Below are 13,696 nucleotides of genomic sequence, written 5' to 3'. Positions count from 1 at the left end.
GAATGGAGGGGGCTGCTGCTGAAAGAGAGAGAGCAGTGGGAACTACGCACCGTGACAGTAGATACACAGGCCCTCATTACGAGTCTGGCGGTAACCGAGCAGGAAAAACCGGCAGGTTACCGCCGGACTCGTATTACCATTCTGCCTCTGTGATTCCCGGAATCACTGGGGCATTACAAACCCGGTGACCCAGTAATTCTGGAGGCGGAATTCGGTAAATCCCAATTCCGCCTGCAGAACTCAAGATCAGCCGGTCCGGAAACAACAGTGGCGGCGGGTTTACCGCCACCGTTATTTCCAGACCGGCTGACTCGTAATGAGGCCCACAGTGTGCAGCACTGGATGGGGCACACGCAACGCCACTACGCCGAAGCAGAGGAGAGAGGAGAAATGCTTTAGACAACCGGTAAACCCTGGGAAGGAAAAAGGGTTACTGGATTACCGGTGGGTGTATTTTACGCTGCAAAAGCAACAGAAACAACAGGTGAACCTAAAAGGAATAAGTGGGTTACCGGGTAGCCAAATAAAGTAAATCACTTCTTGAGAACACAGTGTGTGGGAAACAGCATCATTATTAAATAGGTCAAGCTATGAGAAAAGCAAGTTACTCATGGATTATTAAACCCAAGTTGAAAGAAAGAGTGACTTGTATGGTTAAGTCCTCGCAGGAAAGTATACCAGGTGAAGTTAAGTATCTGTATGAAAGAAAGTGTTTGTGTAACAAAGTCCTAGCAAACAAGTATAGCAGGTGAAGTTAAGTATCTGTATGACAGAGAGTGTTTGTGTAACAAAGTCTTGGCAAACAAGTACACCAGGTGAAGTTAAGTATATATCAAAGACTGATTGTGCAACCAAGTTTCAGCAGGAAAGTAAACCAGGTGAAGCTAAGTATCTGCATAATACAGTGTTTGGGTAACAGAGTCCTGGCAGGGAAGTATACCAAGTGAAGTTTAGTATTTGTGCAACAATGTCCTGGCAGGAGAGTATTCCAGGAGAAGATTGATGTTTATATAATAAAGTCCTAGTAGGAAAGTGCGGTTTATAGTGATAATTTCGACAACAAAAATGTCGAAAGTCAAAATTTCGAAAATAAAATGTCGAAAAAAAAAATGTCCACTTTTTTTTTCAATGCATTTATTTTTTTAAATGGGGGGGTTCCCCCCCAAACCCCCTTTTTTAATTTTCTTTTTAATTTTTCCCTTTTTTTTTACTCCCGAACCCCTAAAATAAATATATAATTAAAAAAAACGAAAGTCGACATTTTTTTTTTCGACATTTTTTTGTCGACATTTTTGTCTGTCGACATTTTTTTTTCGAAATTATGACTGCCCACCGGAAAGTGCACCAGGTGAAGTGAAAGTTAGGCATTTACATCAGAAGACCTGAGGGTAAGAGTATCCCAGGTGAAGACCAAATACCTATAGCAAAGAACTTTATCGGGAGGCCATACCCTTTAATTAATTAACTATTAGAAATTGTACAGAGAGACAGAAAGTCCTTAGGAAGAGACATACCCTTGGGATTTGTAATGTGTAAAAGAGGAAGAGAAGCTTGTGAAAGGGAGAGGATTCCTCAAGATAGGTAAATACACCAAGGGGAGAGAGTAATCCTCTTTGAACCTGAATATTCTTTTGAGTTGGTGAAACCTGATAACAGAAATCTGGGGAAAGAAGTTGAACCCTGTACTGGTACCGTGAACATTGTTCATTGGAAACCTTTTTTTGTTGGATTGGAACTTTTGTGTTGAACTTGAACATTAAAACACATTGAAAATTCAAGAGTCAATACCCTTAAAAAAGAATGTTTATTTAGAGTGTGAGGACCATACTAGGATTACGGAGACAGGACAGACCTTTTGTTTGTACATCTTGACACTGGACAGATTCATTTGTTTTGGTTGAGGTAGGGAAATTCCTCCTAGATTAGGGATGGTGAGGTATTTTCAACCCCCATTTTTGTTAATAAAAGTTTGTCACCACAAACATGTCTACTCTAAGCCTGCGTCTCATCCCTGGCTCCTCACAGATGTCAGGTGGAGAGTACCAGGAGGTGAACATCAAGAGGTGGCAAGAAATGAACCTTAGGCGGCAGGAGCAGAAAATCATGGGGTCAGAGGGGAACCTCAGGAGTTGGCTGGGGGGAACATCAGGAGGCGAATATCTGGAGATGTCAGGCTGAGAATATTGGGAGATGGACTCAGGACATAGGGAGGTGGCAGGAGGAAATTATCGAGAGGTGGCAGGTGGAGAACATTGGGAGGTGACAGTACGAGATTATCGGGAGGTGGTAGGAGAGAAACAACAGGGGGAACATCCATCACTAGTGAGCTCGTAGACAGTGAGAGCAGAAAGGACCAATAGGGTACACATCTTCAAATGTAGGGGGAAAGGGAACATTCTTATTATAAGGGGTCAAACCAATGGCAGGCAGAACATGTCCGTGGCACGGCATTGTGGAGGACCAGGACTAGAGGGTGAGAAGAGTCAATATCAAGGGTAGAAATCAGGATCTGAGTGAAAAGAGGTGACATCACCCTCCAACTCCTCTGGAGAAATTGGCACAGAAGAATCTAGTTTGCTCATGCCCCAACTAGAAGAAAGCTCAGATTACACCTATGACTTGTGGTGGAGACACAGCGAAAGTGACAACACCTACAGGAAGGATCGGCAATATAAATGTCCTGGCATTGCCAGGAAGCAAGTCAGAAAACGTTTTGGGGGAAAAAGAACCCAAGAACTGAGCATCGGGTAGGAAACCATGTGAAAGTCCACAAGAGAACTGGTGAAACTATTGACAAAAGACCATTCTGAGATTTTTGGGGGATTTCGTTTGAATTTATGTCCATGTCCACCAATTATAGGAGTTTTTGTATTTGAGTTTCTCACGCCACTTACCTGGAGACCGGGATTCTCTGCACCCGCTTTCCCCTCCACCTCTTGGCGTGTCTACCCACACTTTCACGCATGGGGATCCGCCACGGGGAGAGCGTCGGGGGTCCGCACTGGAACTCCGCTGCGCATGCGGTCACGGTTCCGTGCATTCGCCGTGGATTGGGCCCTCGCGATTGGAAGGGCTCGCTCTGGGTCCGCCGGCGCCCGGCAACGAAACGGCTTGCGTCCCAAGCCTCGCGGGTGCCAGCAACCCATAAAAGGGAGCAGTGATCGGGAGCAAGTCGCGTCTCAACGCGGTTTGTTCTGGATCGTGTTGCCCGCTCGCTCGGCTCCCGAGTTTTCCTGTTTGCTCCTGCCTTCAGCCTTCTGGCCCTGGTTTCTCCTCTCCTTACCTGTTCTACCTCTCCTGCGGGTCCCTGGGCCATTTGCCTGTCCAGCCCTAGCTGTGGGTTCCCTATCCCTTTTCTTGGATTCCCTTGGGTTCCCATCCCAGTCTTCAGGCTCCCTCCTTGGTACTTGGGTCTTCCAGCTCCTGGATCAGTTCCCTTCCTCCTGCCTGAGTCCTCTCCTGTTTTGTTCCGGACTTTTGGACAATCAGTTGTTTCACCTGTCTGGCCAGTCTCATCTTGACCTGTTTCCTATTGCCTGCAAGTTCCTCGCATTCCTGTGGACATAGTTCAACCAGCCTATGTCTTCTCCTCGTGATCATCTTTGGCCAGCCTTGGACTTGAGTCGGCCTCAGCATCTGCTTCATTTCTCTTGGGATTGGCTCATTTGGATTTCACCCTTTAGCAAGAATCTTCTAAGGACTTAGAACTTCTGCCTCTCCTGCCTGTGCCTGCACAGTCCCTACGTCACGCTAATCAGGAGAGTGCATCCCGTGACGTTGGGAGTCGGTCCATCTTCCACCCAGTATCAATCTTGGGTGGTGGAGAGGCTGGTTCCTCGTGTCACTTGTTCATCTAGCAACTGGTGTCAGTCTGGCTGCCACATCAAGATCAGCAACCAAGCATACAGGTACGCAACATTATCATGATACTCACCTTAACAGAGTTGGTAAAGATTGAGAATAAAGTTCCTTAATCTTCAAACCACGCTTGGTCGGGTCCAATCTTTGTGAAAGGTGTGACAGGTGTTTGCACTTTCCTACAGCCTTAGTGTTTGAGTGGGGGGTCAGTGTTCCACAATTTGGGTGGGCAAAGGTCCACAGTTTGGGTGCGAGAGAAGAATTCTCTGGCACACTTGGAGATTTGGAATCATTCCCAGGTTTTTGATGATGACTGATTGACAGTGATGATGCGTCCTGCATCCTCTGTTAAGATGTTAGATCACAATTAGGAGACTGACAAATAAGCACTGTGTTCATTATTATAGCATGGAGAATTCAGGGGAGAAAACTTCAAATGGAGACGACGTGATATTATTCTCTTTTGTAAGTTCCATCATCCCCTTCCTTTTGGACCACTAGGGAGTATTCAAGTTCACACCCAACCCCCCCCCCAATCCTGAGAAACAATGGGACAAAGAAGAGGAAGATGGGAGTCATGAGGATTGCCCATGGGAATCAAAGGGCAATGGATTCCTATGGGCATTCTCAATGTTGTCTGAATAATGAGATCAGCAAGGGTCAGGCAATTACTGACAATTACTCAGACCTGTCTTTCATTAAGCCTCACCACATGGATAGAAGGCGGAGTATGAGAGCACAAAATGAGCGAGGCTGGATACGTAAAGAAGCAGTTTCTCCATGGCCGATGCAAACCAGGCGACACGAAGGAAAAGGCAGAGGGGCTGCTTGAGAAAGCTGGAACTCAAAGGACAGCCAGGCGAGAATTCCCTGTGATCAAAGGGCCATAAGAGTTCAAGGGAAGGGGCAGTGTGGAAGAGGACGATACTGCTGCTGAACGACATGGTTGCCTCATTCCAATCCAGGATGAAGGCTAAGTTGGGGTGGAGACGAATAGGCTTTACAGAGCCTTGACGGCTGCAAAGTCGGATCCACACGACCGGTGAGTTACTGAGAGAAACGAAAGCCTGGTTGGGTCTGAATCAAACAAAGGCGCTACCGTGAATGAAACAGTTTCAAAGATTGAAAGGTGTTTGTTGAAATTTACTGCACGCACTATCAAAATAACAGATGCGTTCTGCAGGAGAAGCTCATATTATCGAAAGACTCTATGAAAGTTTTTTCCGTTGTGTTGAACTGTAACCAAGGGGAAAGGGATATTGAGATCCTGAGTGAAAGTCATAAAACATATTGAGAGTACCAAGAAGACTGCTGGGTTATGGACGGCGGCTCTGGCAACGGGTGGGATACCACAACCAAGACCAATCAGGGGAGATCTCAACAAAGAGAGCACTGTTTGGAGATCCTGTAACCAAGACGGGAGAAGCGTATTTGCAGACGCTGATGGTAGTTTGTTTTGTTGTTACAAAATGGCAGAACGTGAGAGGGAAAAGACGAAGACTGGTGGACCTATCCGGGCTCAAACGAGTAGGAGAAGACGGGCCAGGGCTACAACCAGCCATTAGGAACCAGAGTAACACTTGAGAGTGAACCAACTTTTAGGGGGACTTTTTCTTGTTCAAACTCTGTTCAATCAATCACTTCTGCAGAGTAACTTGATGGCAGTCCTTCATTTGTACAGTGGGATTGGTCCTTTATGCCTCTCTCCGAAAGCCTGTAGGCTGGGCCAGTGCTCCTTTGGTCCAGTTGAATGCTGTGCACGTCGTGGGTCAGAACCCGTACCAACCATCCTCACAGGAAGCTTCATGTTATCAGATATAACCCACACAACTACTGGACTCCTCGGAATAGGGAGGGTTGCTGATAGCCCTTCTAGGGGATTTCCTGTCCTCAAAGAGATGGCGAGTGTCCGCTTGCCATTTCCCTTAGGGGTTGTTAAGCTTAGCTGGCTCACCTCCCTAGTCCCAAATGGGGTGCTTCCTTGGGGAGGAGGGACGAATTCCCTGGGTTCGTCGCAACAGTTGTGTGTTTGAATAGACAAAAGCAGGTTGATCTGCTGAATGGTATTGTTTTGACCTCCAGTCATTATGTATATTAATTATCAAATTAGCATAAATGCAAGAAGCAATACAACAAAGGGTGTGACGTCCAGGGGTTAGGCCAAGCAGTCAAGGATTGAGCGGTGGTCAGGGCTCTCTTAGGGGAGAACACCCCCTTATGTTGGTCCCCTGAGGTTTACATCCTCGGCCACTCCTTGCTCTCTTCCCTGCACCATCTCCAGGAGCTGAGGACACAAAGGCAGATCAAATGAGTTTCCTAGGCTGGGAAATTGCATTGCAGGCGCTTGGCATCACAGAGAGGGAAGCAGTTGTGTGCTGTTGCTTTGGCAACCTGTATTGAAAGTCGGCTTCTATGTCAAGGTGAAACGAATGTAGAAAAAATAAGGTAGGACCAATTTACAAGGTAGACCTTGCATAGGCCGCTGGGGCAAGGAGCAATGCACAAGGGTGTAAACACACAGGCCCAAAAGCAAGCCACAAGGAGCCTCAAGGAGGAGCATGCCCGCATGGGGCCCTGTGGTAACACACACAAGGGTGTGAACCCACACTGGGGCAGGAGTCTTCGAACAACACAGTGGGGGGCGTATACCCACATAGGAGAATGAATAACACACGGGGGAGCGGGAGGGAAAGAGCAGATATACCAAGGTTGTGTAATGACCTTTATGTATGGACAGGAGAAATGAAAAGGAGCTGTGTCCTTTGCGGAAGCACGGGGTTAATGCACAAGACATGTGACCTTTATGGGAACGCAGGAGCATTGGGCAGGTCAGACATGTGGTCTCTATCGGAGGACAGGAACAACATGGAACCTGTAAACCTGAAAGGGCCAGGCAGAGTGTCAATGTGCACTCACACCACAGAGATGCCTCAGGAGCAAGGGACAGGGAAGCTCGGGAGATTGAACCACCTTTGGGCCGAGTGTCAGTTCCGGAGAAATACAAGCAATGCACGCGGGGACAATCCTAGATCCTGAACAGCAACACGGTGTTGTAGCCACCAAGAGGACAAGGGAGAAGGAGTTCTAGAACAATGAAGAAGACTGGGGAATCAGGAGAAGTGAACCAAGGAAGCTGTAACCATCTCGGAGGTTGGGGTGCAATGCCAAATGTAGTCTTCTCATCACCCAAGGGTTTCTTAAGGAATGAACAAGAGTGGCATATAACTACCCTGGGAGCACAACTAGGCAACATCAACAGGGACCCAAAGGGACTGGTAAATACATATGGGTTGGAAATAATGAACGAGGGAGACCTGTAACCACCTCCAGGACTCGTATGCATGGAGCAAGGGAGACCACCTCAAGGACTTGTATACCAGGAACAAGGGAGACCTGTAACCACCTCAGGGACTCATATGCAAGGAGCAAGGGAGACTTATAACCACCCCAGGGACTGGTATGCAAGGAACAAAGGAGACCTGTAAGCAACTCAGGAACACGTATGCAATGAGCAAGGGAGACCACCTCAAGGACTTGTATACCAGGAACAAGGGGGACCTGTAACCACCTCAGGGACTCATATGCAAGGAGCAAGGGACACCTGTAACCACCTCAGGGACTTGTATGCAATGTAGACCTGTAGCCACCCCAGGGACTCGTTTGCAAGGAGCAAGGGACTCCTGTAACCACCTCAGGAACTTGTATGCAAGGAGCAAGGGAGACCACCTCAAGGACTTGTATACCAGGAACAAGGGGGACTTATAACCACCTCAGGGACTTGAATGCATGGAACAAGGGCGACCTGTAACCACCTCAGGAACTCGTATAGAAGGAGTAATGGAGTCCTGAAACAACCGCAGGGACTCATAACAGGAACAAGGGAGACCTGTAACCACCTCAGGGGCTCATATGCAAGGAGCAAGGGAGCACAGACCTATTTTGAGAAGCAATGCAGCACTTTAAGGGGTATACAACAGTACAGATGGATAATAGAGCACTGCTCAGAGGTAACAACAGAACAGATATACAGCGTGGGTGGTAGGATGTAGAGGGGCACAAAGTAGGGGTACAGCTGCACTGGGTGGCAGGAGGAGAGGCCGGGTGTCATCAAATGAGGCAGGAGGCGTTAGGGGCAATGTGATTGCCTAGGTGTTGAGGAGGAGAGACTCCGTGAAGAGGTCGGTCTTGAGTTCTTTTCTGAATTGTAGGAGCTTGGGGCGAGTCTGATGCCGACGGGGAGGGGGTTCCATAGTCTTGGGGTGTATGCAGAGAAGGATGGTTTTCTGGTCCTTTCCTTTCTGCAGTAGCAGATTTCAAGTCTGCATGTGTCCCGGATCCTGGTGGTGCGCTGCCCCGGGGTGGCTGGGTGACTTGAGTGCGACTGCCGTACAGATGATGCAGCAAGACTTGAAGGTGATTTGTGGGTGCAGTGGGAGCCAGTGAAGGTCGATGAGGGCCGGGGTGATGTGGTCATATCTGCCTAGACCCTTGATGAGTTGTGTGCAGGACACTTCTTAGGGGCACAAGGGAGGACAATGCCCCCATCCAGGTGAGATATGACCAGTACTTGAACATTGGATCTAAAGCTGTCCGGACGGAGGACGATCTTGATTTTACGCAGGAGGGAGAGCTGATACCAAGCTGTCTGAGTTTTCTTAGCTATGTGTGTCTTGTAGGAGAGAGATTTGTCGATGTGGAGCGAGAGGGACATGGCGCAAGAGGCGAGCTCAGGAGTGAAGCCAGAGTTTATGGCTGATAGCCAGGTCTGTTTGTCTGGGTGTTCAGTGTTGTTGGTGATTAATAGGAATTCGGTCTTGGAGGGGTTGAGCTTCAAGTATGTGATGGACATCCAAGAGTGGATCAGCGAGAGGCAGGCTTTAAGCCTATGTATGTCTTGATAGGAGTCAAGGGTGGGGGAGGTGGTTTGGGAGTCATCTGTAATAATGAAAAAGGGCGACTTAGGACCAGAATAGTTTCAAGCGCCATGAAGAGAAATCACCATCTCATTTGGGTCCCAGGAGTGAGGAACAGTGAAAACCTCTAGCGACATTGTGGAAAAAGGTGAAAGAGAATTCTATCATGCCGAGGTCCTGGAAGCAATATAGAAATACCTCATTCTCTGGGTCCTGGAGGAAGGAAGACTGGCCACACTGGTGGAGTAGAATGAGGAACTCAACCTATCCTTGAGCCAAGGTTGAACACAGCAAGTCTCAGGAGGTCCAAGGAGCAGAGGCTTGAAATGAAACGGGTTCAGGAGCCACAGAAAGGGAAGAATTTCAACTATCGTCTTGGCAGTAAACATAGAAGAAGGGCTTCCAACAACTCAGATGACTATATGTATTATGCACAGTCAAATGTTGCTCTGTAATATGTTTGTTTTGACTCACTAAGGAACAATAGAAGAGTACACACTCATATCCCACTAATGGGGTCGCTGATCACAACGCCCACTTCCTCATCCAAGGGTAGAGGCGAGGAGTGTCGTACAGCGTCGGACTATCTTTTTCACCAGAACAGAGCCCCCCCAGCTCTTTCATCGGGTGGAAGGGAAGTCTTGCCAAGCTTTTTCCACTTTGACTTCACAAGTAGAAAGGAGATTTATCCCGTTTGTTTCAGTTGCTTTTATTTTAAAACATCTCCGACATCCACAACAAGTTACTCTAAAACGTTTGGTTAGCATACAAGAAGTCAGGGTTTTCCTATGCAAAACCCCACACACTCCAATGCCTACCAGCTTAATGTCTACCCAGACAACTACACAGCATGGATCTCAAAAACCAATACCTACCACCTCAATGCCCGTCCCAGACAGCGCCAAATGATAGTGCTCACCGCAGCCATGAAATAGGCTCAACTTCCAATACCTACCACCTGTGGGGACCTACAAGTACTCCCCATCTTCTTAGGCAAAAGGGGGGGCTGCTAGGAAAAGGGTCGGTCTAGCAAGGAAAGTAAACAACCAATCTACTAGGAAATCACACCTGCCCCAGCCAATCCAGAAGGCCAAGACAAGTGCCCATTCCCTGGAAGCACTATAAAAGAGGGGAATGAAAAAGGAAAGGAGAAGGAGTATGGAAGGAAGCCGATGCGCTTCCAGGCTGTCCTCAGATACATGGTGGCCAGGCTACCTGGGAAAGGGTCGCTCACTTCTTAGCCGACCTGTAGAAGCTCCTCTGGAGACGCCCCAGCCAGAGCTCACTCCCCCAAGGAAGACTGACAACTGGAGAGTGAAGGACCTCCTGAATGGTGCTGTTCCAAGGAGAAGGGACCCTGATGGGAACACCTTGAACCAAGACCAGTGGCAGGAGGCTGCCACAATGTCGTCTGTCTGAAAAGGACTCGGGATGGATTGGGGAGAAATGCCTATTGATATCATTGCTACAAACCCAAGGTCCGGGAGAGAGCTGGTGTGGAGTCGGATGAAGTCTGTGTCTGGGAGAGACCTACCGTACCCAAGGTCGAGGGAACGACCTGAAGCGTATGAGAAGTCTGATGAGAAGTCGATTCAACCTTCAAGCAAGCCATCGCCAGGAGAAAGCCTCAGAGAAGGAACCGGATACAGGGAACCTAAGATCTAGCAGAGGTCTTCAGTGAGCCGGTGAAAGCAAGAAGACTGGACGTGTCTTCCCAGAAGAAGCTGTTTACTTTTGCCATATTAGCTAAGGACTGTAAATGTAAATTTAGGTTTTGGATTGCTTGTTGGTGGAAACTTCGAATATTTGCATTGATTGCTTAGGACAGCCGGGAGGCCAAAAGACTCATTAAGTTGAGGTACTGGAACTTTTTCTTGGCCAATGCTTTATGAGAGTTGGGGGTCCCAAGGAGGAGCAGGAATTTACAGGAGCAGGTTTCAGAACTTTAGGATTTGACATGTAGAGAAAGTCCCAGTTCATGTTGGCCCAGCCCTGACACGGTTTACTTTAGAATTTCTTTCAGAATATACAGTTTGAACCATACACCCTATGGGAGGTTCATCTAACCCGCACTGGGGAGAATAAAATAAAGCCAAATATTAGAGTGTTGAGGGTGTCATTGGTCGGCCTTACTACAGAGCTCAAGTCTTTCACCAGGTCTGCGGCACATGATGGAGCACCACCGCAATACCCGCTCCAGACAGCTATACGTTATGGTGCTCACAGCATCTTTGGCATATACTCAACATGTAATACCTACCACCACAATACTCGCACCCGACAGCTATACATGATGGAGCTCAATGCAGCCATGGCATACGCCCAACTTCTAATACCTACCACCGCAATACTCGCACCAGGCAGCTACACATGATGGAGCTCACTGCAGCCATGGCATACGCTCAACTTCTAATACCTACCACCGCAATACTCGCATCCAGGCAGCTACACAAGATGGAGCTCACTGCAGCCATGGCATACGCCCAACTTCTAATACCTACCACCGCAATACTCACACCAGACATCTACACATGATGGAGCTCACTGCAGCCATGGCATACGCCCAACTTCTAATACCTACCACCGCAATACTCGCACCAGGCAGCTACACATGATGGAGCTCACTGCAGCCATGGTATACGCTCAACTTCTAATATCTACCACCGCAATACTCGCACCAGGCAGCTACACATGATGGAGCTCACTGCAGCCATGGTATACGCTCAACTTCTAATATCTACCACCGCAATACTCACACCAGACATCTACACATGATGGAGCTCACTGCAGCCATGGCATACGCCCAACTTCTAAAACCTACTACCGCAATACTCGCACCAGGCAGCTACACATGATGGAGCTCACTGCAGCCATGGCATACGCCCAACTTCTAATACCTACCACCTCAATACTCGCATCAGGCAGCTACACATGATGGAGCTCACTGCAGCCATGGCATACGCCCAACTTCTAATACATACCACCGCAATACTCGCAACCAGGCAGCTACACATGATGGATCTCACTGCAGCCATGGCATACGCCCAACTTCTAATACCTACCACCGCAATACTCGCAACCAGGCAGCTACACATGATGGAGCTCACTGCAGCCATGGCATACGCCCAACTTCTAATACCTACCACCGCAATACTCGCAACCAGGCAGCTACACATGATGGAGCTCACTGCAGCCATGGCATACGCCCAACTTCTAATACCTACCACCGCAATACTCGCATCAGGCAGCTACACATGATGGAGCTCACTGCAGCCATGGTATACGCTCAACTTCTAATATCTACCACCGCAATACTCGCAACCAGGCAGCTACACATGATGGAGCTCACTGCAGCCATGGCATACGCCCAACTTCTAATACCTACCACCGCAATACTCGCAACCAGGCAGCTACACATGATGGAGCTCACTGCAGCCATGGCATACGCCCAACTTCTAATCCCTACCACCGCAATACTCGCATCAGGCAGCTACACATGATGGAGCTCACTGCAGCCATGGTATACGCTCAACTTCTAATATCTACCACTGCAATACTCGCACCAGGAAGCTACACATGATGGAGCTCACTGCAGCCATGGTATACGCTCAACTTCTAATATCTACCACCGCAATACTCGCAACCAGGCAGCTACACATGATGGAGCTCACTGCAGCCATGGTATACGCTCAACTTCTAATATCTACCACCGCAATACTCGCATCCAGGCAGCTACACAAGATGGAGCTCACTGCAGCCATGGCATACGCCCAACTTCTAATACCTACCACCGCAATACTCACACCAGACATCTACACATGATGGAGCTCACTGCAGCCATGGCATACGCCCAACTTCTAATACCTACCACTGCAATACTCGCAACCAGGCAGCTACACAAGATGGAGCTCACTGCAGCCATGGCATACGCCCAACTTCTAATACCTACCACTGCAATACTCACACCAGACATCTACACATGATGGAGCTCACTGCAGCCATGGCATACGCCCAACTTCTAAAACCTACTACCGCAATACTCGCACCAGGCAGCTACACATGATGGAGCTCACTGCAGCCATGGCATACGCCCAACTTCTAATACCTACCACCGCAATACTCGCACCAGGCAGCTACACATGATGGAGCTCACTGCAGCCATGGCATACGCCCAACTTCTAATATCTACCACCGCAATACTCACACCAGACATCTACACATGATGGAGCTCACCGCAGCCATGGCATACGCCCAACTTCTAATATCTACCACTGCAATACTCACATCAGACATCTACACATGATGGAGCTCACTGCAGCCATGGCATACGCCCAACTTCTAAAACCTACTACCGCAATATTCGCACCAGGCAGCTACACATGATGGAGCTCACTGCAGCCATGGCATACGCTCGACTTCAGTACCCATTCACATATCCACCCACAGAACTCCGAATCTGAAAAAAACACTTTCCAAGCACTTTCCAAGAGCATCCAAGCAAGCACCCGCAATGACTGTCAACAAACCCTACCTGAATACATTACTAAGAAGCGATACCATTTTCAACTGTCACTCCTACATATGCAACAAACAATACCTCACACACTTTGCAAGCATGCATCTGTCACAGACATACACAGGTTTCCATCTTTCAACAACAGTTCCATACCTATAAGAGAGAGAGTCTCTCTCTCTTTCTCGCTCTCTCTGAGCAGATCTGTAGATTTCAACAGAACACTATCAGAACTGTGCGGTAAAACAAAAACAACTTTTCCAAAATTGCTTAGCATGTCATTAAAGAAGCGCATGTGTACTTACACCTTGGAGTGATCCCACATTGCACACTGCGGCTCCGACGTGCCCTGCAGGAGGTAAAACAAGAAACCTTGTAAACTCAAAATATGGTTTTACAATCAGTCAAGCAG

At 48.2% G+C, this 13,696-nt stretch overlaps 1 protein-coding gene across 12 annotated transcripts in view; it reads right to left on the bottom strand.

The window, feature by feature from the left end:
• The window catches only part of ADGRB2 (adhesion G protein-coupled receptor B2), a 1,170,899-nt gene that overhangs the window by 349,052 nt on the left and 808,151 nt on the right, over nucleotides 1–13,696 (bottom strand). For all 12 annotated transcript variants that reach the window (XM_069622503.1, XM_069622504.1, XM_069622505.1 and 9 more), the window contains one exon: nucleotides 13,590–13,633. In XM_069622503.1, coding sequence (XP_069478604.1) covers nucleotides 13,590–13,633 — 44 coding nt within the window. The remainder of the gene's footprint in view (nucleotides 1–13,589; nucleotides 13,634–13,696) is intronic.

This window comes from Ambystoma mexicanum, chromosome 11, assembly GCF_040938575.1.
Source record: "Ambystoma mexicanum isolate Mex_15411 chromosome 11, UKY_AmexF1_1, whole genome shotgun sequence".
Lineage (NCBI taxonomy): Eukaryota > Metazoa > Chordata > Amphibia > Caudata > Ambystomatidae > Ambystoma > Ambystoma mexicanum.
The sequence above is the reverse complement of the archived record's forward strand: the minus strand, read 5'-3'. Positions and strand labels throughout refer to the sequence as shown.